General features: G+C 36.5%; 1 protein-coding gene across 1 annotated transcript in view; it reads left to right on the forward strand.

Annotated features, from left to right (window-relative positions):
- The window catches only part of SLC35F5 (solute carrier family 35 member F5), a 41225-nt gene that overhangs the window by 457 nt on the left and 13121 nt on the right, over window positions 1-27647 (forward strand). The window contains exons 2-11 of the mRNA XM_082840998.1: window positions 578-668; window positions 828-969; window positions 9173-9316; window positions 12083-12145; window positions 13995-14076; window positions 14843-15033; window positions 19990-20071; window positions 20821-20908; window positions 22844-22908; window positions 25345-25449. Coding sequence (XP_082697124.1) covers window positions 578-668; window positions 828-969; window positions 9173-9316; window positions 12083-12145; window positions 13995-14076; window positions 14843-15033; window positions 19990-20071; window positions 20821-20908; window positions 22844-22908; window positions 25345-25449 — 1053 coding nt within the window. The remainder of the gene's footprint in view (window positions 1-577; window positions 669-827; window positions 970-9172; window positions 9317-12082; window positions 12146-13994; window positions 14077-14842; window positions 15034-19989; window positions 20072-20820; window positions 20909-22843; window positions 22909-25344; window positions 25450-27647) is intronic.

Consider the following 27647-nt stretch of genomic DNA (forward strand, 5'->3'; position numbering starts at 1 on the left):
TCCTCCGAAAAAGGAAGATTCCCTTTAACAGCTGTTTTCCCCACCCATCTCGTGAATGACTATTTAGAGCTAAAATAAGTGGACAGGGGTGGGTGGGGAAGCCTGGAGGATCCTTTCCCTTTACCACGTGAGGTGCTTGGAAACGTGCCGTCGAGACTCACAACAAATCCCTTCCTCTCACATCACCCAACTCCGCTCGAGATCGGGGACGGAAAAGACACTTAGGAACAGGCGCGTGTCTAGACGCTGTCCCGGGAGTGGGTACCTCCGGAGAGAGGCACGGGAGGCCAATGCAGTTCTGTATTTATGAAACTCGGAGAAGCTATTTTTCAGTAGCTAACTATTCTAAAATATGCCGTTTGTTGAATACTGCTTTTTTTTTTTCCTGTACCATGTTCTTTTCTGAGTATAATTAGAAATACACAATGGATAACATGAAAGTCTAGAGGAAAGTGTCAGTTATATTTTACACACTTTGATATTCTTTCATTTGGAAGGTGAAGAGTGAAAAAGAGCTTAGGAATCTTATGTTGAGTGGTTGATGTTTTCATAAGCATTGTTTTGTGGTGGTTTTTAGGTGCGCTGAGTTTTTCACCTCCGTTTAGGCTCAGATCTGACCAGTTTTCAGGCGCTGCTCTTGAAGACCTCAGAAAGGCCTTTAAAATAAGGTAAATTACACACCTTTTTTTTTTTTTTTTACCTGTGTGACTTTCAACCTGAACGTTAGCTTAACAAATGTAAGGTATTTCTGTTATACTAATTTTCTCATTTTTTATGGTTATTTAAAAAATATCTCCTCTAATGTGATCTGTATTTTCACGAAACAGACTGCAAATGGTGTGTGTATTTATCATGAACCGAATGAATTCCCAGAGCAGTGGTTTCACTCAGCGCAGGCGAATGGCTCTTGGGATTGTTATTCTCCTACTTGTTGATGTGATATGGGTCGCATCCTCAGAACTTACTTCGGTATGTAATTCTTGTCTAGGAATAATGTTGCGTTATAGAAATATTATTATTGTTATAGTATCTCTCGTCATTACTATCTCTCATCTTAAAGCAGTATTTTGAAGATTGTTGAATTATTTATCTTTTCTTTGATAATGAATTAGTATCAATTCAAGTTGAAACTGAAAGGATACTCTTTTTGTTGCTTCATACAGTTTTCTTATATCTTTTAGGGAGGTTATTTAGAAAATGAGGTACATGCATATTTTCTTAATATTTGTGGGTGTTTTTGTTGTTCTTTTCCTAAATTAATTTCTTTCTTTAGAAATACTATCTTCTAGTGGAACAGCCATCTAGGATGCGAATCCATTTGTCACCATTTAGTAGAAAGTGGGAATGCTTTAGGACAGATGAGTGAAAGTGATCTGAGTTTTCATGTACAGGGCACTATCGTACACATACATGCGTGCATGGACATTTATTTGTTTGCCGATTCAAACATTATTATGAAGTATATGTATACAGTGCTTGCCTTTAGTTAAATTTTATGTTGTTTTTATTGATGACCTGTCGGTAGTAATGTGGTATTTTGAGTTCACAAGCTAGTTTTTCTTTCAACTTGTACAGGTACTTTATTCTGTTTGGCTAATGATCTCTGTAAAAACCTATTTTCAGAAGTTACTGCATTTCAACTTACATGTTGCTATCTTAAGGCAAAAGGAAAACTAGCATTTATAAAATGAGCTTAAATCTCAAAAGAAGCAGTGTGATACTGCTGGTCATCTCACATGGTAGCTAAGTAAATAGTTGACATTGACATTGTATCCGATGAATGAATAAATGTTTAGCCTTTTGGGACTTAGGCTCTGGAATACAATAGGCCATTTATTTTTCACTTTTCTACAGCCTTTTTAGTTTTTAGATTAACACTCTGTAGTTTAACTACAAAGAACCCTCTTTAATGTTGACAGGGAAATAAGCCTATCTTTAAATTTTTATTTTAGTTTTAAATAAATAGTTTGGTTTTTATTTATCACGTAATAAAATTTAGGACAAAAGAGCACCTGATTAAATTATAATTTAACAATCCATATCTAAGCAAAGGAAAAAGGAAAAACAAAAAACCCAACAACAAACTTGTCCCTATTTTTGAAAAAAGTAAAACCTGTTGATAAGAGGATATTTTATAATTTGGTTATCCAGGAGCATATGTAATGTGTCTAATTCCTCAGCCACATATGCTCTTCAAACTTAATTTCAATTTCAAAATTGAAAATCAGTCTTCTTATTGTGGAAATTTTCTGACATATACAAAGTAGAGAGAATGGTGTAATGGATCTTCACGTACCCATCACTTACCTTTAACAGTTATCAAATTTTGCCAACAGTTTTTTAAATAGATTTATTTATTCTATTTATTTATTTTTGGCTGTGTTGGGTCTTTGTTGCTGCACGCGGGCTTTTCTCTAGTTGCTGCGAGCGGGGGCTACTCTTCGTTGCGGTGCGCGGGCTTCTCATTGCGGTGGCTTCTCTCGTTGCGGAGCACGGGCTCTAGGCGCGCAGGATTTAGTAGTTGTGGCTCGCGGGCTCAGTAGTTGTGGCTCGTGGGCTCTGGAGCACAGGCTCAGTAGTTGTGGTGCAAGGGCTTAGCTGCTCCGCGGCATGTGGGATCTTCCCAGACCAGGGCTCGAACTCTTGTGCCCTGCCTTGGCAGGCGGATTCTTAACCACTGCGCCACCAGGTAAGCCCCAAATTTTGCCAATCTTATCAACCCCTTCCCAAACATTTTTTCTTCCAGTGTTTAAAGCAAATTCTAGCTACCTGTCATTTCACCTATAAATTCTTTCATATTCATCTCAAAAGGACTTCTAATTTTGTAAATATAATTACCATGCCATTAATATATCTCACAAAATCAATTATAATTCATTAAAATCATCTGATATTCAAATTTCCCTGGTTGTCGAGGACGTCTTTTTAGGTTAGGATCTAGTCAAAGATCACACATTACATTTGTTGGAACTTTTAAGTCACTTTTAGTCCTTAACCGTATTCCCTCCCTTTCTTTTTTTTTTTTGATTTGTTGGAGAAATTGGATCATTCTTCCTGTAGAATATATCACACTGTCGTAGTCCATTTGGGCTGCTACCGAAACAGACAACCGTAGACCGGGTGGTTCAAACAACATTTCTTACGGTTCTGGAGACTGAAAAACCCAAGATCAAGGTGCCAGCAGTTTTGATGTCTATTGTGAACCGCTTCCTGGTTCTTAGATGGCAATCTTCTCACTGTGTCCTCACAAAGCATAAGGGGCAGGAGAGCTCTCGGGAGTCTCTTTTATATGGAACTAATCTCATTCATGACTTAGCCTCGTGAGCTAATCACATCCCACAGGCTCCTGCTTCCTCATACCATCACATTGGGGGTTAAGCTTTTCACCTAAGGGGATACAAACATTCAGTCCACAGCACACGTGTTCTGGATTTGGCTAATTACTTCCTTGAGCTTTCATTTAGCTTGTTCCTTTGTCTCTCTTATTTCCTGTAAAATGGTAGATGTAAAGTCTTGATTTGATTTAGGTTCAGTTTTTAGGAAAAAATGCCTTGGTGGTATTGGGTACTTCCTTGGACATCACAACATGAGGCCCATAATGTCTGCAAGTCTTACTTTGGATGATGCCAATTTGAGCACTGTTAAGTTCCTCATCAATCTTTAGGTAATGGTTGAATATCCATATAATTATTGCCCAGATAGAGTATTTCACTAGGGTTGTAAAATGGTGATTTTTCTAAGGGTCGATCCTTCTACATTTATTAGCTAGAATTCTTTAAGGAGAACTTTTCCACAACTACTCTTTGGTTATCCTGATACACGGGTCATGTAGGAAAGGTTGGATAAATCTTGATTCTTTCCCTTTATTCATTTTTTTCCCCTTTATTCATTTTAAACTAATGTTGCCTAGCAACTTCCGGAAGTAACCATTGAGGATTTTTTGCATATCATTATACATTTATGGATTTTTGTATATTTGATGTGTTTTAAGCAATTGTGGTTATTATCCCTTTTTTTTTTTTTTTTTTTTTTTTTTTGGTACACGGGCCTCTCACTGTTGTGGCCTCTCCCGTTGTGGAGCACAGGCTCCGGAAGCGCAGGCTCAGTGGCCATGGCTCACGGGCCCAGCCACTCCGCGGCATGTGGGATCTTCCTGGACCGGGGCACGAACCCATGTCCCCTGCATCGGCAGGCGGACTCTCAACCACTGCGCCACCAGGGAAGCCCAGTTATTATCCCTTTTGATGCTTAAACTGCCCTATCTGAGTCCGGTGGGAGCCCTTTTAAATTCTCTCCAGTGTCCTTTCAATATTACCCCATTAATCTTTAACATCCTGTTTGCCTTCTGGCACAAGATGCCCCAGACTCATCTCATACATTCCTGTCCTATACTTGGATTTAACCCTTTCTTCAAAGTCCTGTGTTTTTTTTGTGTGCAAGATGGTACAGATCATCATCTGGATTCTAGAGGTGCTCATTGCTTCTGGGCTATCTTTTTTTTTTTAATTGAATTTTATTAATTTTTTTATACAGCACTTTCTTATTAGTTACCTGTTTTATACACATCAGTGTATACATGTCAATCCCAATCTCCCAATTCTTCACACCACCACCACCATCACCCCGCCACTTTCCCCACTTGGTGTCCATACATTTGTTCTCTACATCTGTGTCTCTATTTCTGCCCTGCAAACCGGTTCATCTGTACCATTTTTCTAGGTTCCACATACATGTGTTAGCATAGGGTATTTGTTTTTCTCTTTCTGACTTACTTCACTCTGTATGACATTCTCTAGATCCATCCAACTCTCTACCAATGACCCAATTTCGTTTCTTTTTATGGCTGAGTAATATTCCCCCGTATATGTGTGCCACATCTTTATCCATTCATCTGTCGATGGACACTTAGGTTGCTTCCATGTCCTGGCTATTGTAAATAGAGCTGCAGTGAACATTGTGGTACATGACTCTTATTGAATTATGGTTTTCTCTGGTTATATGCCCAGTAGTGGGATTGCTGGGCCGTATGGTAGTTCTATTTTTAGTTTTTTAAGGAACCTCTGTACTGTTCTCCATAGTGTCTGTATCAATTTACATTCCCACCAACAATGCAAGAAGGTTCCCTTTTCTCCACACCCTCTCCAGCATTTATTGTTTGTAGATTTTTTGGTGATGGCCATTCTGACTGGTGTGAGGTGATACCTCATTGTAGTTTTGATTTGCATTTCTCTAATGATTAGTGATGTTGAGCATTCTTTCATGTGTTTGTTGGCAGTCTGTATATCTTCTTTGGAGAAATGTCTATTTAGGTCTTCTGCTAATTTTTGGATTGGGTTGTTTGTTTTTTCATATTGAGCTGCATGAGCTGCTTGTAAATTTTGGAGATTAATCCTTAGTTGCTTCATTTGCACATATTTTCTCCCATTTGCAAATATTTTCTCCCATTCTGAGGGCTGTCTTTTCGTCTTGTTTATGGTTCCCTTTGCTGTGCAAAAGCTTTTAAGTTTCATTAGGTCCCATTTGTTTATTTTTGTTTTTATTTCCATTTTTCTAGGAGGTGGGTCAAAAAGGATCTTGCTGTGATTTATGTCATGGAGTGTCCTGCCTATGTTTTCATCTGAGAGTTTGATAGTGTCTGGCCTTACATTTAGGTCTTTAATCCATTTTGAGTTTATTTTTGTGTATAGTGTTAGGGAGTGTTCTAATTTCATTCTTTTACATGTAGCTGTCCAGTTTTCCCAGCACCACTTATTGAAGAGGCTGTCTTTTCTTCATTGTGTATTCTTGCCTCCTTATCAAAAATAAGGTGACCATATGTGCATGGGTTCATCTCTGGGCTTTCTATCCTGTTCCATTGATCTATATTTCCATTTTTGTGCCAGTACCATACTGTCTCAATTACTGTAGCTTTGTAATATAGTCTAAAGTCAGGGAGTCTGAGTCCTCCAGCTCCATTTTTCTTTCTCAGGTTTGCTTTGGCTATCCGGGGTCTTTTGTGTTTCTGTACAAACTGTGAAATTTTTTGTTCTATGTCTGTGAAAAATGCCATTGGTAGTTTGATAGGGATTACATTGAATCTGTAGATTGCGTTGGGTAGTATAGTCATTTTCACAATGTTGATTCTTCCAATCCAAGAACATGGTATATCTCTCCACCTGTTTGTATCATCTTTAATTTCTTTCATCAGTGTCTTATTCTGTTCTGCATACAGGTCTTTTGTCTCCTTAGGTAGGTTTATTCCTAGGTATTTTATTCTTTTTGTTGCAGTGGTAAATGGGAGTGTTTCCTTAATTTCTCTTTCAGATTTTTCATCATTAGTGTATAGGAATGCCAGAGATTTCTGTGCATTAATTTTGTATCCTGCTACTTTACCAAATTCATTGATTAGCTCTAGTAGTTTTTTGGTAGAGTCTTTAGTATTCTCTATGTACAGTATCATGTCATCTGCAAACAGTGACAGTTTTACTTCTTTTCCAATTTGGATTCCTTTTATTTCTTTTTTTTCACTGATTGCTGTCTGGATTCTGTTTGCTAGTATTTTGTTGAGGATTTTTGCATCTATATTCATCAGTGATATTGGTCTGTAATTTTCTTTTTTTGTGGTATCTTTGTTTTCTGGTAGTATCTGGTTTTGGATCAGGGTGATGGTGACCTCGTAGAATGAGTTTGGGAGTGTTCCTTCCTCTGCAATTTTTTGGAAGAGTTTGAAAAGTATGGGTGTTAGCTCTTCTTTAAATGTTTGATAGAATTCACCTGTGAAGCCATCTGGTCCTCAGCTTTTGTTTGTTAGAAGATTATTATTATTATTATTATTATTATTTTTGTGGTACACGGGCCTCTCACTGTGGTGGCCTCTCCCATTGTGGAGCACAGGCTCCGGACGCGCAGGCTCAGCGGCCATGGCTCACGGGCCCAGCCGCTCTGCGGCATGTGGGATCTTCCCGGACCGGGGCATGAACCCATGTCCCCTGCATCGGCAGGCAGACTCTCAACCACTGCGCCACCAGGGAAGCCCAATTTCCTCTTTTATAGCTGTTAGCAGTTCCCTTATGTATTGTGTTGCTCCTTTGGTGGGTACATATGTATCTATAATTGTTATATCTTTTTCTTGGATCGATCCCTTGATCATTATGTACTTCCTTCCTTATCTCTTGTAACATTCTTTATTTTAAAGTCTATTTTATCTGATATGAGTATTGCTACTCCAGCTTTCTTTTGATTTCCATTTACATGGAATATCTTTTTCCATCCCCTCACTTTCAGTACGTATGTGTCCCTAGGTCTGAAGTGGGTCTCTTGTAGACAGCATATATATGGGTCTTGTTTTTGTATCCATTCAGCAAGCCTGTGTCTTTTCGTTGGAGCATTTAATCCATTCACGTTTAAGGTAATTATCGGTATGTATGTTCCTATGACCATTTTCTTAATTGTTTTGGGTTTGTTTTTGTAGGTCCTTTTCTTCTTTTGTGTTTCCCACTTAGAGAAGTTCCTTTAGCCCATGTTGTAGAGCTGGTTTCGTGGTGCTGAATTCTCTTAGCTTTTGCTTGTCTGTAAAGCTTTTGATCTCTCCATCAAATCTGAATGAGATCCTTGCCAGGTGGAGTAATCTTGGTTGTAGGTTCTTCCCTTTCATCAGTTTAAGTGTATCATGCCACTCCCTTCTGGCTTCTATTTCCTTTCCCATGTTAGGGAAGTTTTCGACTATAATCTCTTTAAATATTTTCTCGGGTCCTTTCTCTCTCTCTTCTCCTTCTGGGACCCCTATAATGCGAATGTTGTTGTGTTTAATGTTGTCCCAGAGGTCTCTTAAGGCTGTCTTCATTTCTTTTTATTCTTTTTTCTTTATTCTGTTCCACAGCAGTGAATTCCACCATTCTGTCTTCCAGGTCACTTATCCGTTCTTCTGCCTCATTTATTCTGCTATCGATTCCTTCTAGTGCAGTTTTCATTTCAGTTATTGTATTGTTCATCTCTGTTTGTTCTTTAATTCTCTTAGGTCTTTGTTAAACATTTCTTGCATCTTCTCGATCTTTGCCTCCATTCTTTTTCCGAGGTCCTGGATCATCTCCACTGTCATTATTCTGAATTCTTTTTCTGGAAGGTTGCCTATCTCCACGTCATTTAGTTGTTTTTGTGGGGTTTTATCTTGCTCCTTCATCTGGTACAAAGTTCTCTGCCTTTCCATTTTGTCTATCTTTCTGTGAATGTAGTTTTCCTTCCACAGGCTGCAGAATTATAGTTCTTCTTCCTTCTGCTGTCTGCCCTCTCTGGGTTATCATTTTTTTCTAGGCCTTTTCAATGCACATAACTAGGTTTTTTGGGTTTTTTTGGAAACAAAAATTATGAGTTCATTCTGATATTTTCAATTTAAATGAGGATTACAAGGATCTACTATATAGCACAGGGAACTATATTCAATATTTTGTAATAACTTATAATGGAAAAGAATCTGAAAAAGAATATATATATATATATATATACATAAAAAACTGAATCACTTGGCTGTACACCTGAAAGTAACACAACACTGTAAATCAACTATAGTTCAATTTTTAAAAATCAAACAGAAAAAAACAATGATTACAGGTTGTTGTATAACTTCCTAATAACATTAAACTTCATGCAGTTTTTTTCATACCCCATACTGTTTCATTGCCTCCCTTTATGCTGTTTCCTCTGTTTGGGCCTTCAGGTACAGATCAAGAATAGCTTCTTTTGGGAAACTTCTGTAACGTTCAAAATGCTCTGTCTTTCTTTGGTACTCCCACGGTACCCTGTATCCCCCTATCATGGTATTAGCACATTACACTGTGTATTCTTCATATCTATATCTATGTCTATTAATCTGTATCTGTATCTATAGATCTCCTCTCAGGAAATCCTGTCTTATTTTTCCTTAGCTGCTAGTATAGATACTGTTGCATAGTAGGTTATCAGTGAATATTGAACAAAAGTTGTTTTGCAAGTTGTTGCTGCTTTGTTTTGGAAATATTATCCTTTGTATGCAAGGCAAATACAATATTCAGAAATGAATTCAAGTTATTTTTATAATCCCTTTTGATCTTTCCCTTCCAAATGAACTTCTAGAGTTAAAAATCATGTAACAACTGTATTTTATTGGAAATGAGTAATAAGGTTTGTCTCATAGTTTCTGTAACTTTTTCCTCCACAGTATGTTTTTACTCAGTACAACAAACCATTCTTCAGCACCTTTGCAAAAACATCTATGTTTGTTCTGTACCTTTTGGGCTTTATAATTTGGAAGCCGTGGAGACAACAGTGTACAAGAGGATTTCGAGGAAAGCATGCTGCTTTTGTAAGTTTAAAATTTTAAGTGTTTGTTGGAGTGGGGGTAAATTTTTTCAAACTATTAGTTTCTTGAAAAACAGTCAGATTTTAACTTGTTCTTTAAATGAGTGAAGATAGCATGATATAAGAAAAACTTGCTTTTGTCCATACTTTTAAATATACTCTTCTAATCAGCTTGGCATCAGAATGTTTCGTGAGAAGTCAGAGGAACATAATCACTTTCTTTCCCTTACTTCATGACACGTTCTGAGTTGTTAAGACTTACTTAACTAGTCCAAATCAATTAATGTGGAGAAGTTGATGGAAGATAAAGGATAAGAAGAATATCTAGAGTCTATGGTCATTTGCAGATCAAATAAATATCATCTAATTAGTTGTAAAGTTGATTGTAGAAGCAAACTAATTCAAAGTTTGTATGTTAAAATGAAAATAACATATTTCAGGGCATATTTCAGATGTTTGGCTAATCAAATTATATTCCATCATTAATGTCACATAAAATGCTTGTTTTTAAGTGTTGAAAGAAATGGCAGTTTATGTAGTGATGTATCTTCCGTGTAGTAGAAACTGAATTTTTGATAATAAAGAATATAAAACTTTTTTTTTTTTAATTTTTTACACATTTATTTATTTTTGGCTGCATTGGGTCTTCGTTGCTGCGCGTGGGCTTTCTCTAGTTGCGGTGAGCGGGGGCTACTCTTTGTTGCAGTGCGTGGGCTTCTCATTGCGGTGGCTTCTCTTGTTCTTATTGAGGAGCATGGGCTCTAGGCACACGGGCTTCAGTAGTTGTGGTATGCGGGCCCAGTAGTTGTGGCTCGTAGGCTCTAGAACGCAGACTCAGTAGTTGTGGCGCATGGGCTTAGTTGCTCTGCAGCATGTGGGATCTTCCCAGATCAGGGTTCTAACCTGTGTCCCCTGCATTGGCAGGTGGATTCCTAACCACTGTGCTACCACCAGGGAAGCCCATAAAACTCTTTTTTACATTAATCCTTCTCCTTTTTTTTTCTTTTTTAATTCTCTATCCTTCTCTTTCTTTTTAAAATTGTGGTAAAATACACATAACATCAAATTTACCATTTTAACCATTTTTTTCTTTTCCCCAATTATTTTTTAAATAAATTTATTTATTTTTATTTTTGGCTGCGTTGGGTCTTTGTTGCTGCATGCAGGCTTTCTCTAGTTGCAGCGAGCGGGATCTACTCTTCATTGCAGTGCACGGGCTTCTCATTGTGGTGGCTTCTCTTGTTGTGGAGCACAGGCTCTAGGTACGTGGGCTTCAGTAGTTGTGGCATACAGGCTCAGCAGTTGTGACTTACGGGCTCTAGAGCACACGCTCAGTAGTTGTGGCACATGGGCTTTGTTGCTCCACGGCATGTGGGATCTTCCCGGACCAGGGCTTGAACCCGTGTCCCCTGCATTGGCAGGCAGATTCTTAACCACTACGCCACCAGGGAAGTCCCTTCACTTTCTCTTTTGTTGTAATTCAATAGGAATGTCTTTGTACACATCTGTAGTTATTTACTTAGGATAAATTTCTAAAAGTATAATTGCTGGATAAAACAGTAATGTCATTATATAGCTTTTGATTCCTTTTGCTAAATTATCATCTACAATAATTGCACCTGATTCATGTCTGTTAGCAGTGCATGAGATTGAACTGTTAGCAAAATCCTAATGCTTTGCCAATATGATAGGTAGACAGTGGTATCTTGTTTAATCTGTGTGTTTTTGGTTAGTTTTTCATATATTTGTTGCACAGTAGAATTCTCTTGTGAGTTGTCCATATCTTGTCCATTTTTCTACATTGACTCTTTCTTACTGATTTATAAGGGTTTTTTAAGGGCATGGGCTTCTGGTGTTTGAATCTTGTTCTGTCACTTGCTGATTGTGTGATCTTTAGCAAGTTATTTAACCTCTTCAAACTTTAAGCAGGGATAAATGATAGGGTAGTTGTGGGTGTGAATAAAAGCATACTTTTACAGCACTAGCACAGTGGTTCTCAAAGTGGTCCAGTGTCTGAATCCATTTAGGGGATTCTTGAGGTTAACACTGTTATCATGATAATGCTAAGATGTTATTTGTCTTCTTCACTAACCCACCCATCCTCTTCCTGGTGATCTGAAATGTTATTATAATATTGTGAAAAGGGCTTAAGTTCAGAGTTAGACTAAACTGGGCTTTAATCCTAGTTCTGTTACTTAGATGAAATTTCTTATCCTCAGTTTCTTCATCAATAAAATAAAGATGATAATACTCACCTTACATGGTTGAGTACTTGGCATTAGCTGCTGTTATTATTAATAATGATTATAGGGCTTCCCTGGTGGCGCAGTGGTTGAGAGTCTGCCTGCTAGTGCAGGGGACGTGGGTTCAAGCCCTTGTCTGGGAGGATCCCACATGCCGCGGAGCGGCTGGGCCCGTGAGCCACAACTACTGAGCCTGTGTGTCTGGAGCCTGTGCTCTGCAACAAGAGAGGCTGCGATAGTGAGGGGCCCGCGCACCACGATGAAGAGTGGCCCCCGCTTGCCACAACTAGAGAAAGCCCTCGCACAGAAACGAAGACCCAACACAGCCCCAAATAAATAAATTAATTAATTAATTTTAAAAAAAAGTAACAAATGTTCAAGTACAATTGGTGTCTTTAAAAAAAAATAATGATTATACCCTTATAGGTCTGCTCTGGATTTTGGGTTTTGTTCCTTTGAGCTGTGACTCACATTAGTTCTACTTTATTTCATGAGGTTAATTGAATTTTATGTCTCATTATTTGTAGTTTGCAGATGCTGAAGGTTACTTTGCTGCTTGTACAACAGATACAACTATGAATAGTTCTTTGGTAAGTGTTTCTTTTCTCCTCAGGAAGAGAGCGGGTGGAGTTGACCATGGCGGGAAGGACTGAAATAGCGTTGATAGCACCACAGCTATATTAAAATAAAAATATATCTCAATGTTGGCTGCTCTCCATGAGAGTTGTAATTTGGTACTTTCTTAGAGATACCTGAGACCTAAAAGTAAGCAATTCAGCCACCTCTGGGGAGAGAAGGGAATAGGAAATTAGTTAAGGACTGAAAATAGTAAAGGAAGTCCTTTGTCCTTTGTTTCTTACCAACTTTGTCACTTCATGTTTGTTATTATATTATTACCACTTAGAAACAAATACATTTACTTGACACTGAGACTCTATAAGCAGTTTGCTTATTCATTTTACAAATTTTTAAGAGCACTTAATGTATGTTAAACACTTGTTCTAGACTCTCAAAATGCAGCTTATGTTCTAGTGTGTGAGAGTGTGTGTTCGGGGAAGGGAGGGAGACAGATAATAAGCAAGCATATGAAGGAATTATCAGTCACTCTATTTAAGCATTTATTATCTTGTTGGAGAGAGAATATGTAAAAATCTATTCTTTTTACACCATTACTAAGGCGTCTCTTTAAAATATATTATTCCAAATGTGGCATTCTATCTGGGAAAAATTTTAAAGTCAACTCTAAAATTTAATAACCAATTTATGAAGCACTAGCTTGGTGACCTTACTGACAGTACAGTTTTTTGTTTCTGACTTTTAGAACTACAGTTGCTTTCAAGGTAGCTTACCAGGTGCTGTGAATGGTTTGTGAAGCCTAGAGAAAATTTCATTTCTTTTCTCTGGGATCCTAAGGATCAACAAGACTAATTCCCTGGTGGTTCAGTGGTTAGGACTCTGCGCTTTCACTACCGAGAGCACGGGTTTGATCCCTGGTTGGGGGGCTAAGATCCTGCAAGCCTCGCTGTGCGGCCAAAAAAACAAACAAACAAAAAACAGAAAAAAACAAAAACAAAACTAATATCAGTTGTCTCTATCAGTGTAGAAGACAGAGTTGAGATGGCAGCCTACTCTTCTACTATTATTTTCTATTATCTGTAAGATGGACATGTCAAATTATTCTAGGCCAAATGCTATGATGAAAAGTTCAAGGCAACAATGAGACTCCATCTATTTCCAAATCCTATTGTCTCTTCATTTACTGAATATTTTTCATTGGCAGAGTCTGTATCAGGAGTTAAAGATAAATTAAAGAAATAAAAAATACTTTATGTTAATTTAAGAAACAGCCTTGTTTCTTAAATTAACAGAATTATGCCTTAAATACAGATCATCTGAAGAACATTTACAAAAACATTTGGGGGATTTAGAACCACTTAAAAATGTAGACTTTTAGAGCATGGTTAGACAAACCTGGCTTTAATTCTGTTGTCTACCACTAGGTTATTTTATATCACTGAGGACAGAGACTTTGTCTCTATTCGCTCTTATATCCCTAGGACCTAGAACAGCACCTGACATAGTAGGAGCTCAATATGTATATGTTAAAAGAATGAATGAAAAGGAATGGGAGATAATGTGTTAGCTGAGAGAGGTCTGTTTTTATGACATTTAAAAATTAAATATCATAATGTGCCAGTGCTGTGTGATTACATTTCTAAGCTTTAAATTGATTCTTTCTGTCATTGTACCTGGGTGGATCATTTGAGTTTCCTATATAAGCCTTGAAAATGCATTTTGGGAAAATTATGCTGTATAAACATCGTGGTGAACAGTCCTGTTTTGGGTGGTATCTGTGTCTGTATACCATCCACTTAAATTTAGCCAGTATATCAGCTATTATACTTGTTTATATTTGTTCCTGTTTTTGCTGCATTCCAGAGTGAACCTCTTTATGTTCCTGTGAAATTTCATGATCTTCCGAGTGAAAAACCTGAGAACACAAACATTGATACTGAAAAATGTAAGCAAAACTTAGAAGTGGGTGGAAGTTTTAGCTTCATTCAAGCCATCCCAAAACTTAGTGGTTCTGTGGGTTGCCTGGGATCACCTGGCAGTTCTTCTGTTCTATGTGGTGTTGGCTCAGCCTGTAGTTGTCCAGTTGACTGGACGTTTTTATTAATTCAATGGAAATAACTTCCAAATACCAGAAATCTCTATGGTGTTATTATGTATATATAGATATATTTATTAATGAACAGTATCCTCTTCAACCAGGCCATCAAAGACCTTGATAGCAAATTACAGGAGTTTTGCTGGTTCTTTGAACATGGTAAAGAATGCCAGCTTCAATGTAACGCACAGTATTCATCCATGATATTCTCTTTCAAGGAATGGAACTACAGAAGAATGTTCTGCGTGCTTGACCAGGAAAATAATTCTCATAAATTGGATATCTATGAGGAAAAATCCAAATAAACTTTTACTATAAATGCTAAAATAATAATCATACTATAATCCTGAACCAGGCAGTTGTTTGAAACTTTGTTGAATATTGATCTCATTTTAAAACCTTCAAAATTTTTTATAGATGGAAACATTTTTCCCACCAACTCTTTTGAGTGAGCAGAGCTGTCCCATGTAATAATTTAACTGTTTTTTTTTGACTGTTCAAATATGATTATAGATGGGTTAAATAATATGCATTTATAAGTAAATTAAAACTTGTGACATTTTTTAGATGCGAGGGGAAACGTTTAATGATTTTATACTTTACTTTTCCTTTCAAGCTCCCAAAAAGTCTCGTGTAAGGTTTAGTAATATCATGGAGATTCGACAGCTTCCATCAAGCCATGCATTGGAAGCTAAGTTGTCTCGCATGTCATATCCTACCGTGAAAGAACAAGAATCCTTACTCAAAACTGTGGGGAAACTAACTGCAACTCAAGTAGCAAAAATTAGCTTTTTTTTTTGCTTTGTGGTAAGTCTTCTCTTTATTATATGTTTGGAATTTGACTTTTAAGACAGTAGACATACCAACAATATAGTATTAAAGTTTAAGACTATTAGGTTGCTTTAGTCATGACTTTAAACTCTGTTATCTGCTACATAGGGAGATTAGAGTGTTAAAAGTAATAAATACTAGGCATACGTAAAAGAATTCAATAAATCCTATACACTACAACCACTCATGTATATTTAGAATTTGACATTGCCTCATGGTCAGAATAATGAATAGAGTTATTTCACACTATGATATATACAAGCACTAGTAGATGTCCAGATAAGAGTTTGCATTGATTGCATTAATTTCTTCAAATAAGTCCTTTTGAGGTTTTATTTTAAATTCATATAAATGTGGTCAAATATTTTATAAGTACTCATAGTAAACATTTTTTCATTGTTTCTTATAATTTTGTTTATGGCTTCTTAATTATTTTAATATAGAAACAAAAATATGCTTAATGTTTCAATAAAATATTCATATAGCAAATAAAATATTATTTTGGGCTAATCTGGGATTAGATAACTTGTCTGAGTTAGTAAACTCTGATTTACAATTAAAAAAATGAATTTCAGTGCTCTTTTCTATATGTATCATTGGAAGTAGACTATTCCAAGGTGGTTTAGTATGGGCCTTTAAGGTTCAAATTTATACTGAGCATTTTAAACCACTAGGTGATACAATGCTAATGTCAATATTATTAGCCTGATTATAAGATTTTTTTACTTTACAGTTTTACCTCTCATATTTACTGCATAGCCAATTTTTCACCATCCTCTAACTGAATAACCTCTGTTTTAGTGATACCTTGATTAATATATTCAGGAGTACAAATAAAAGAATCTTTGGGAGTTGTAATATGATAATTACATATGTTATAAAGTTAATTTAAAGGCTCATATATTTGGATTATGCTATTGTGATTTCAGTTTGCTTGTTTTAAATAAGGCAAGACTAAGATTTATTAATTATATCTCCTAATTTTTAAAGGAGACTTGAGGGGAAACACGATAAAAGGATCTATAAAGTAAAAGTTTAAAAAGGAGGGGTGGATAAGAGCCAGACTAAACAGATAATGTCTGTGTAGGGTGCAAACTGGCTGTGGAATGGGTTGATTATATCAGGAACTTCCATTGAAAGAAAGAAAGAAAGCACACAATTCATCTCTAGACAAACGGGCAGAAAGGAAAACTTCCTGAGTTACACAGTTTGTCATCTATTGATAAAATAAACTTTTCCTAACTCAAAACTGAGAGAATATATTTCATAGGTTCTTATGTAGAAAGGCACTATTCTGTATAGCAGATTTACAGGTAGATACGTACAGATAACAGCCTTTTAGAAAAATTGTGGTAAAATATACCTACCATAAAGCTTACTGTTTTGACTATTTTTAAGTGTACAGTTCATTGGCATTAAATACATTCACACTGTTTTGCAACCATCACCACTGTCTATCAGCAGAACTTTTTCATCTTGCAAAACTAAAACTATACCCATTAAATGACAACTTCTCTTTCCCACCTCCCTAGCCCTTGACAGCCACCGTTCTACTTTCTGTCTCTGTGAATTTGACTGCTCTGTGCACCTCATATGAATGGAATTATACAGTATTTTTCCTTTGGTGACTGGCTTATTTCACTTAGCACAGTGTCTTTAAGGATCATCTTTGCAGCATGTGTCAGAATATTTTTCCTTTTTAAGGCTATGTAATATTCCACTGTGTGTATATACCACATTTTGTTTATCCATTCATCCATTGATGTACACTTACGTTGCTTCCACCTTTAATAGTCTTTTTTGAAAAATCAACCTTAAGTAAGTTATAAGAGCGGGGAGCTGTGTTAATCTTAAGTAAAGGCATTTCTGTAGAAAGTCAGAGTAATATAGTCCAGGTATATATCTTTTTGGAAACCTGACTTAATAGAGTGATAAGCTTGGATGAGCTCTAGAGCAATGCTGTTCAATAGAAATATAATGTGCAAATACAGGTCACATAGGTATTTTTAAATTTTCTAGTAGCCACATTAAAAAAAAGAGAGAGAAACAAGTTACTTTTAATACTATATATATATTTTTTTTTTGATTAATTTATTCGGTTGTGTTGGGTCTTCGTTGCTACGCGCGGGCTTTCTCTAGTTGTGGCGAGTGGGGGTTACTCTTTGTTGCAGTGCGGAGCTTCTCATTGTGGTGGCTTCTCCTGTTGCGGAGCACGGGCTCTAGGCACGTGGGCTTCAGTAGTTGTGGCATGCAGGCTCAGTAGTTGTGTCTCACGGGCTCTAGAGCACCGACTCAGTAGTTGTGGCACACGGGTTAGTTGATCCGGGGCATGTGGGATCTTCCCAGACCAGGGCTAGAACCCATGTCCCCTGTATTAGCAGGCAGATTCTTAACTACTGCACCACCAGGGAAGTCCCTTAATACTATATTTTTATTTAACCCACTATATGTAAAACACTTCAAAATATTATCAATATAAAAATTATTGATGAGATAGTTTACATTCTTTGTACTACAATCTTCTAAACATTTCAATTTTTAAGCATTTCAATTTCTATTTCATTTCAGTTTCTTTTTGTGTTTCATTTCAATTTCAGTTTTTTTTCAATTTCTAAACATTTCAATTCAACAATGTAGCCACATTTCATTTGCTTAGTAGTCACATGTGGCTAGTGGCTAATGTATAGTACATTGTAGGTCAAAAGGAGTTAATGATTACTGTATTTGCCAGTCCTTTAATTCTTGTCTCGTTAGGACTTATGGTGTTTTAATTTTTTCTGTAAGATGTAATTTAGGTCATACAGGCTTTTATGCTAATTTTAAGATGAATTATCACTCATGAAATAATGAAATACTATATAAATTATTTGTGACAGCTTAATTATTAGTAAGTGGTTGTCCTCAACTCTGGAATAATGAAAGGAAACATTGTAAAGATAATTTTTACCGGAGGGCAGTTGAGATGGTCTTCTTTTGTGATGAGGCTGCCTTGGGTTTGAAAGCCAGAGAATGGAGTTTGGGGAGAGCTGGAGAATGGGAAGATCTTTCTGGAAAGAGTTCATAGCTAATGATGAGTAGTTATACTCTTTGAATTCCTGCAATCTAAGTTGTCTATTTTTATTTCTTTATCTCACATTAGCAGAGACCAGTAAGATTGTTTGGAAAATGAGCACAGTATTTAAGTATTAAAGTGGTAAGGAAAGTGGGTCAAGAAAGCTAATTATCACCCCACAAGCATGGCCTATTCTTGTAGAGAATCTCCAAAAGATAATTAAGGGCAGAATCTTCTGCTGCTTTTTTTTTTCGGTACGCGGGCCCGTCACTGTTGTGGCCTCTCCCGTTGCGGAGCACAGGCTCCAGATGCGCAGGCCCAGCGGCCATAGCTCACAGGCCCAGCCGCTCCACGGCATGTGGGATCTTCCCGGACCGGGGCACGAACCCGTGTCCCCTGCATTGGCAGGCGGACCCTCAACCACTGCGCCACCAGGGAAGCCCTCTGCTTCTTTTTTAGCACTTCAACTGCAAGCAGATTGTGGCCCCTATTGTCATACATATTTGATATTGCCCATCTTACCAGTTGCTAACCTCATTTTCTTATTTAGATAGTCAAGTGAAATTAGGAAGTCAGAGGACTACAGATGGAATCAGAGTCTGGCTTTAGCTTTGAGTACAGTGTATACTGAATGAAGACTTCTAGACACTCAGCCATCTGCTGCCTCCTAGCAGTAAGATCTAGCTCTAAGATCATGTGTCTATACTGCTTCTTTGAAATATAAATGCTAATAACTGTACTTCTCACTTAACTACAAGTTCTGAGAGATATCAAGAGATGTCCCTCCCTTAATAGAGACAAGTCATTCTCCAGTAGAATATGATTATCCAGTCAGTCTGTTTAAGTAACAGAAAACAGTTAGACAAGCAGTTAATTTACTTTGACCCAGCAATCTGCTTCTTAGTATATACTACATTAGGGGCACTCATGCACATATGCCCCAGGAGGCATATGCTAGAATATTCTTGGTAGCATTGTTTGAAATAGTCAAAAAGTGTTCATCAACAGAAAAATGGATGAGTTGTGGTAAACTGTATTAGATTATCTGATAGCAGTAAAAATAAATGAACTTTGGATGCACGCACACACACACACACACACACACACACACACACACACACACACACACACACACACACACACACACACACCCAGGCTTCATCAAAAGAGGTCCTATTTCTTATTCTATAAATCAAAGTAGGCACAGGGTTGGGAATATAAGAATAACCTAGCCTAGACAAGCAAAAGGGAAAAAAGAAAAAAAATCCTCATAGCTGGAAAACTTCCTTCATTATATTCAAAGTTATGAGACCTCTTTATATTATGTCTCAAAACTGAGAATCAGAGAAACAATCACAGTTAGCCAGTAAATCCACAATTTCTTGGACATTTAAAAATTTCCAAAGTGAATATAACCTTTTGTCTATCGATCTGGCTAGTTCCATCCATCCCCTTAGGCATCACCTTGTTCAATCGATTTCTCATCATGTTATATTCATCTGTACGTATTTTAATGTTTGAGAATTCCCCTCAACCTAAATTTGATTTAGATAAACTTAATAGAGTCCTATCAGTGCTTGGATAAAGCAAATTTCAATGTTGATTTGATATTAAATTTACCCTAATTTTTAAAAAAGCCTGACCAGTGCTAATTTTTAACCAACTGTTGTTAATTTCTTAAGGGAAATTGGATAGCAAAGATATTAGGTCTGATATAAATGTTTGTCTTCTTTTTGGGCCTGTGACTTTTCAGTACAAAGCAGATTTTAAAACTTATGATAGCAGTATTTAGAGGGAGAAAAAAAGGAGGGGACTATAAATTATAATGACAAATATAAAAAGTCATTTATTAGGTTTCACTTTATTTTCTATTTCTTTAGTGGTTTTTGGCAAATTTGTCATATCAAGAAGCACTTTCAGACACAAAAGTTGCTATAGTTAATATTTTGTCCTCAACTTCTGGTAAGAAATTTGTCTTCAAAATCTGTATTATAACTCAAGACCTATTTCTGATATATATGTGTACATATACATATATTTTTATCTTGCTTTAAATTATTTCATTCTTTCTAATGTGTATTGGTATAACTACTATTTAATCTTTAAATTTTGTGCCATAGCCTTGTGCTATTTATATTCCTTCCAATACTTTACAGTATTTTTTATACAACAATATATTAAAGTTTTATAGGCTGACTCTGTATTGTAGCTATCTTTCCTTTCACATATTCTTTCTAAAGATCTTTTTTTCAACCCTTTGGCTAAATGTAATTGCTTATTTCATAACTATAATTTGCCCTATGAAAGGTGTTTTATTTTTAAAATTGAATCACCTTCCAAATCTGGAAGATAAAAAAAGTATTTTTGAAGCTGTAAAAATAACTTTAGTTCACATGCTTGATTATGATGAGGTCAGAATGTTACTCTGAATGCTCAGTTTAACTCTCTTATTAGTTTTAAAGTAAATAGGACTGTACTTGATCTGTACTGTTGAAATAAACATGGTTTCATTTGGAGGCTGTTTTTATGTGTGATCGCTGAACATTTCAGCCTAGGTAACTGCAGTCTTATTCTTAGTCATTTAAAAATGACAAAAATTAGTTTAAAAGTTAGGTGTCTAATTAACTTATTTAAACAGTCAAGTTGGTAATAAATAATTTTGACAGTATTTAAGCTAATGTATCTTTTTTTTTATCCTTTTCTCTCCATAGGACTTTTTACCTTAATCCTTGCTGCAATGTTTCCAAGTAACAGTGGAGATAGATTTACTCTTTCTAAACTATTAGCTGTAATTTTAAGGTAAGAATATAGTGTAATAGCTAGTTTATTCTGCTTAAAAATGCAATGTTTAAAGCATTTCTGGTAATGATAGACGATAGTTTATATTATAATATACTGTATAGGCAAAGATAGATGAGGATTAAAGGTTTTAAAGGGACATTATGCTACTCAGCTCTGCATCACATCCTTGGCTAGTTTTTGAAACCTTCCTGGGGAGGGTAACTGGAGGGAGGACCTCAGAGCAGCTTTGGTTCCCGTTCATGCGACTGTGGACTGCTAAGTATTGTACTGACATTCACGTTTAACTGCATGTTAATCCTCATAAGCTCCCAAGTTTCTGTTTCCTTTTCCTAAAACAAGTTCCCCTTTTTGTTTAGTTTTTAGTTTTCACTTCTCCCACTTCTAGAAATCTAACCTGCAGTCTTCTCTGATTGTCTCAGCCTCAATCTTTCAATTATTTCTGTATAAATTATCTGGCAATTTTGTATTACTGTTTGTAACACAATACATAAGTATCATTAATGACTAACTTAAATCTTTTAGTTTATTTAACTTTGTATCCCTATGAGATTACAAACCCTTGAAGGTCAGAACCTTGTTTTCTACTTCTGTGTGTCATCAAAGGCCTAGCATAAAGCTTTGCTCACAGTCAATACTCAAAAAAGACATGTTGGTTTGATGAAGCTGTTGTTTTTGTGAGAGAAAATGAGAAATCAGAGAAGGTAGCAGAATAATTTACCAGAAAGATTAGTGTTTCTGAACTATCAGAGCTGGGTTTGAATCAGAGCTCTGCTTTTTGCCCCTGGGCACTTGCCCTGAACTCTCTGAGAGGATTTCCTAGATGACAAAATGATGATAATATCATCTACTACTTTGCAGTCTTGTTTTAAAGTTTGGAGGGATGTATATAGAAAGTGATTATCGTAGAGACTGGCACTTGGCAGTCACATAAGTGGTGTTTCTCTCTTTTAGATATAAGGGTAACTTGACCATGGTAGTTTCCATGGGCAATCTGGTTGAACCAACTAATTTACCATTTAGACTATGGACACTAGGAATTTATTCTTTTTGCATGATTGGCCCATGTTTTAGCCAAACATATTTTTGCATTAGGGAAATACAGTATATTTGTCATAGGGAAGTGATGAGGTTTCTCCAACTTTGTTCAAAATTCATGCCTATTTCTAACTTTTCTTTTCATTGTCTTAATAAAAGTAGAAAGATACATAGAAATAGAAAGACAGTATAAGGCTGCATGAGGACAGGAACCACATCTCTCTTGTTCATTGCTTAACCTGAAGTTTAGCTCAATAAGCAACAGTTGAATGAAGGAATAACCTCTTGATTTCTCTACATCCTTAATTTGGTCTTATTTTTACATTAAAATAATGGGATTAATTTAATTATTTAAATATTTAAGGATAGTTTTACCATTAATTTTGGTTTTACCAGTGAGAGTTAGTGCCATTGCTAGGTTTATATGGGTTTTGATATTTGTACATTGCCAAAAAAGATTGGAAGAGGGATGACAAGTTGGTTAATTTTTTCCTAATTGAAAGGCAGAAGATAGCATAGCAGGTAAGAACACTGAACTCTGGAAGTAGACTGCCTGCGTTTCAATCCCAGCTGTGTGATTTTGGTCAAGTTACTTCATTTCTTTGTGCATTATGTATAATTTTCTCATGTGTACAATGGGAATGATAATAATAATAATCCCTTCCTTATAAGGTAATACTGGGCATTTTATGTGGATTAAATGAGTTAATATAAGTATAGCACTTACACTATACTGATAATATTGTTAGATATTATTAACTAAATCATTAATTCTTTGATAGTTTTACCCAAAGTTGAGATTAGTCTTTATTACTTGTAAATAATTTTGATCTTTGAGGTTAGTCTTTTGAAGGAATTTATTATTTTACTTGTCAGTAATGACTGTTATTCTCATAGCATCGGAGGTGTTGTGCTGGTAAACCTGTCAGAGTCTGAAAAATCTGCTGGAAGAGACCCAATAGGTAAGTATCTGATTCTGCATTCTTTCTGTTAGAGTATACAAGAAAAGTTCTGTGCATGTCATCATGCATGTGCATGTCCACACACATGCGTGCATACACACACAACACACACAGGGTGAGCACTAACAAGGCCTTTTTTTCCTTTAACTTTTCCTTTGGAAATAAGGTGAAAAAATTAAAAAATATTTCTCAGAACTCTCATATAGCACTCCCCCCGATTCTCTTAACTATTTACAATGTACATAACTACAGTATAGGTTTAAAAATCAGGAATTAACAGTGATTACAATAATTTTTATTTAGTCTGTAGATCCTTTTCAGATTTCACCATTTTTTCCACTAATTCATTTTTTCCACTAGTTCTTTTCCTGGTCCAACATCATTTGTTGCATTTAGTTGTCATGTTTCCTTAGTTTTCTTTACTCTGGAACTATCCCTCAGTCTTTTCTTGTCTTTCATAACTTTAATATTTTTGGAGGATACTGTCCACTTGTTTCATAGAATATCCTTCAATCTGAGTTTGTCTGATATTTCCTTATGGTTAAATTTATGTTGTGCATTTTTGGCAAGAATACCATGGAAGTGATATTGTGTCCTGATAAGTATATCATATCAGAAGGCACATGATGTTGATTTGTCCCATTACTGGTGACATTAATTTTAAAGTGGTGTGTCAGGTTGCTCCAGTGTAGTTACTGATTTTTCCCTTTGTAAGTAATAATCATCTTGTAAGAGATACTGAGGCTATACATATATCCTATCCATCATGCTTGTACCTGCCTGCTAATTTTGTCATTCACTTTTGATTCTTGCCTGAAACAGTTACTACTACAGTAAACACGTCGGTTTTGATCCATTGTTTAGATTTAACGAAAGAAGGGTAATCAAAATCTAGCTTAACTGGTTTCCTTCTGGATACTTTCTTTATTTTTTATTTATTTTTAAAAATATTCATTTATTTATTTACTTGGCTGCGCTGGCTATTAGTTGAAGCATGCAGGATCTTAGTTGCGGCATGCGGAATCTTTAGTTGTGGCATGTGGGATCTTTAGTTGCAGCATGCAGGATCTAGCTCCCTGACCAGGTATTGAACCTGGGCCCCCTGCATTGGGAGCGTCGAGTCTTAACTGCTGGACCACCAGGGAAGTCCCTTCTTCTGGATACTTTCTTTAGACATTTAAAGTTTATTAAATACAACAGTGCTTTCTAAACTATTCCTGGTTACTGCCCAGGGAGCTGTGTCTTGAACTGCCTTACCTCTTTCTCACCCAGAGCAGATCTGTATGTGTAAAACAATATATATATTTGTTGTGTGTGTGTGAGAGATTTTGTTGACAGGCTTTCCCTTTGCTTTTTAAAAATAGTTTAGTAGTAACAGTAACAATAAATAGATTTAATGAAACACTGGACTTTTGGATAATTGATTAAAGTATTGAATATGGTCACCTGGCAGATAGCACCTTTAACAGCTGTTTCTATTGTTTGTTTGTTTTGTTTTTTTGTGGTACGCGGGCCTCTCACTGCTGTGGCCTCTCCCATTGCGGAGCACAGGCTCCGGACACGCAGGCTCAGCGGCCATGGCTCATGGGCCCAGCCGCTCCGCGGCATGTGCGATCTTCCCGGACCGGGGCACGAACCCGTGTCCCCTGCATTGGCAGGCAGACTCTCAACCACTGCGCCACCAGGGAAGCCCTATACAGCTGTTTTTAAAGGCTTACTTAAATGTTCTTGCAAGTTAATATATTAAAGAGAATCCATATTTATTATGCAGGTACTGTGAGCCCTACATTATGTTAGATATTTTAGAACATTAAAAAGTATACATTATGTGTTTGCAGTTGTCAAGGAGCTTTTGCTTTTAATCAATAATATATGATTAACAAAATGAAGCCCCTAGAGAATAAAATAACACTATATTTAACTATAGTAAGTATTACGTTATCTAAAATAGAAGACAAGGATGGAAATTCAGTGGAGTAGAAAGAGGATGCTTGGTGGCAGTGGTGGGACTTTAATAGGGTCTTGAAAATGGTGGTAGAATGTATATTAAAAATTATACATAGTGAGGAGAACAATATAAACAACAGCTTAGAGAGGGAAGGAAGCATTGTTAAGTTGGCTGTGTCAGGTGTCATAATTGCTTATGTAGGGGACAATATGAAGTATGCATTTCAAAATTAAATACCAAAAAGTTGGTAATATAACATGTATAACATTGGTTAGATCATTGAGGTGAATGTTTTTGTATTTATTTGTTTATACTTTAAACTCCTTCCTATATTCCTGGAGGCCATGGATAAGGTGGGTTATACTTTATCTTTTCATATTTGAATACTAATTTCTTGAAATAGGAGCTGACTGTGTCAGATTTTAAATAAGTGTGTGATAAATGAGTTAATGAACAGATGCTTTAAATTATTATCTTGATTTTTACAGGTTCCATTTGGTCTCTTGTTGGAGCCATGCTCTATGCTGTCTATATTGTTATGATCAAGAGAAAAGTAGACAGAGAAGATAAATTGGATATTCCAATGTTCTTTGGTAAGACTATGTTTAACTTGTGAGGCTATTTACTCTGAATGATTAACTTAGGGTTTTCATTTTTGTTTTTTGGAGGGAATAGGGAAGTCTTCCTCCCCACTCCCCCATATGATTCTTTAAAACCATTAGATTTTAAAGATTATGAAGTCCAATCTCAATGTTTTTCTCTTACCTTGTTCTGCATAGTTGTGCACCTGTGAGGAAACACTCATTCCCTCAGTGTGAGGTAAAGAAATTCCTTCTAACACCTTTTTCAAATTAATGTCTTCAGCCTGTGAATCAGATATTTTCCTCACTGATATGACAGGTTATGCTGTTATAAGTATGTGAGTGTATACCTGTTGTATTATACATTTTGCCTTTTTTGAAGTGTAAGATTGGGGAAACTGCCCCAAAATGATACGTATAATACTGTTTCAGTCTATGTACTTGTTTTTACTAAAAATTGTAGGTCTTTTGAAGGTTTTCCATTTGCACTTTAAGACTCAGATTCTTTTATGACATAGATTTTCAAATTATCCAGTTATAGTTTCTGGCATCAATTCTTAATTTTGGTAAATGCCTAATATGATTTATAAATTCTCCTTTGCCTGAAATCAGCTCAGTAAAGAACTTGTGATATCTAGGATTGCAAAAGAAGAACACATTGACAAGATATCTTACAAAAGATATCTGAATATCAATAGATAAAGAAGCATGGTGATGAGAATTCAAAGTGCAGCTTACAGGGAACCAGGAGACATGGACTCTAGCTGTTATAACTTCATTTATCTCATACTCATCTGAAAATGAGAAGATTGGACTAGGTTAGTAGCTGATTTACGGAGGATCCTGGGAAGGTTGGAAGGAGGTGGCGTTGCATGTGTGAGTCTGGTTCTCAGACTCTTTTGCTGCTTCTGCTGGAGCAATTCTGCTTTGTTGGTTTTTTAGCATTATAATTTAATTTGTAGAAATGATTTTTCTGCTAAAAATAGTTTGTATATCTTCACCTAAAAATGAACAAAAATAAAACCTTTGAAAAGCCACTAGACTGGGTGATCACTCAAGTTCCTTTCAAGTAGAGAATTCAATAAGTATACTTTAAATATGAAGATAATTTTAATGATGTCTTATTTTAAAGTCATAGAAAATTCCATCTGAAATGGATTAAAATGTTAATGTTTTACAGTGTTCTTTTTTAAGATTGGCAGCTTTCAAGAAAAATTGCTTATTTACTCTTACTGGAGAGTAGTAACAGACATATAACTTGGTTAATCTTCATATGTGCCATGATATGGAAAGCAATATGAATTTGACATGGGCTTTAGAATAGATAGGATTGGAGAAGTAGTAGTTAGGGTTGGGACGTGGAGGGTTCTTTTGGCATTGGGATGTGAGCAGAGCATAGCAGGGAACGGTGAGTAGATCCATTGTGCTGGAGTGCTCACTTTAGGGAAGAGCAGAGTGCATGTGGCTGCCTTCTGGAGGGTCTAGAGAACAGGTGAAGTGATTTGGATCTTTTATCTCTAGATCCAAAAGTTGTTACTAAATATGGGTTTTCATAGGTTTCATAGTTCAGGGAACAGAAAAGAGATTTGGTTCTTGATAATGCCAAATTTTGCTGTTTTAATTAGAACAGCTTTTTAATACTATACAAGCCTTCTGTACGTGTGTTGTTTTGTTCCTTTTTATTTTTATCACTAGGTGTCTTAAGTTGGGTTTCCTAGAAGCAGGGTATGAGACGGGGATTTGGTGCGGGAGATCCATTGAAGGGGTGCTCTGCAGGAAAGACTGGCAAGGGCGTGAGAGGAGCAGAATAGAGAAGGGGAGAGAACCACGCAATCTCTGGTCCAGTTGAGGCGTGGCCCAGCTCATTGCAGGTCCCTGGGCAGGGAGCACAGTGGGAGCAGGTAATGTGTCTAGGCACTCCTCAGAGCTGTCCTGGCCTAGAGCCATTAGGATTCGGCTGCGCAGGGTGTGGAGAGGGGAGGGGTGGGAACTTCTGGGGAAAGGCAGACTTGGTCGCTGTCCAAGACAGTCCTTCAGAGAAGGCAGGTCTTGTGAGTCTTCAGCAGCAGATGAGAGTAGGTGCTCCAGCCCTATTAAGATGTAACTAGGCATCCTAAATACTAGTTTATTATTTAGCAGCAAATATAAAATACATACCTACTGTAATTTAATTTTCTTTTAGGAAAGCTCTATAGTTACCTCTGGATCTC

Source organism: Leucopleurus acutus, assembly GCF_964270905.1.
Source record: "Leucopleurus acutus genome assembly, chromosome: 6".
Classification (NCBI taxonomy): domain Eukaryota; kingdom Metazoa; phylum Chordata; class Mammalia; order Artiodactyla; family Delphinidae; genus Leucopleurus; species Leucopleurus acutus.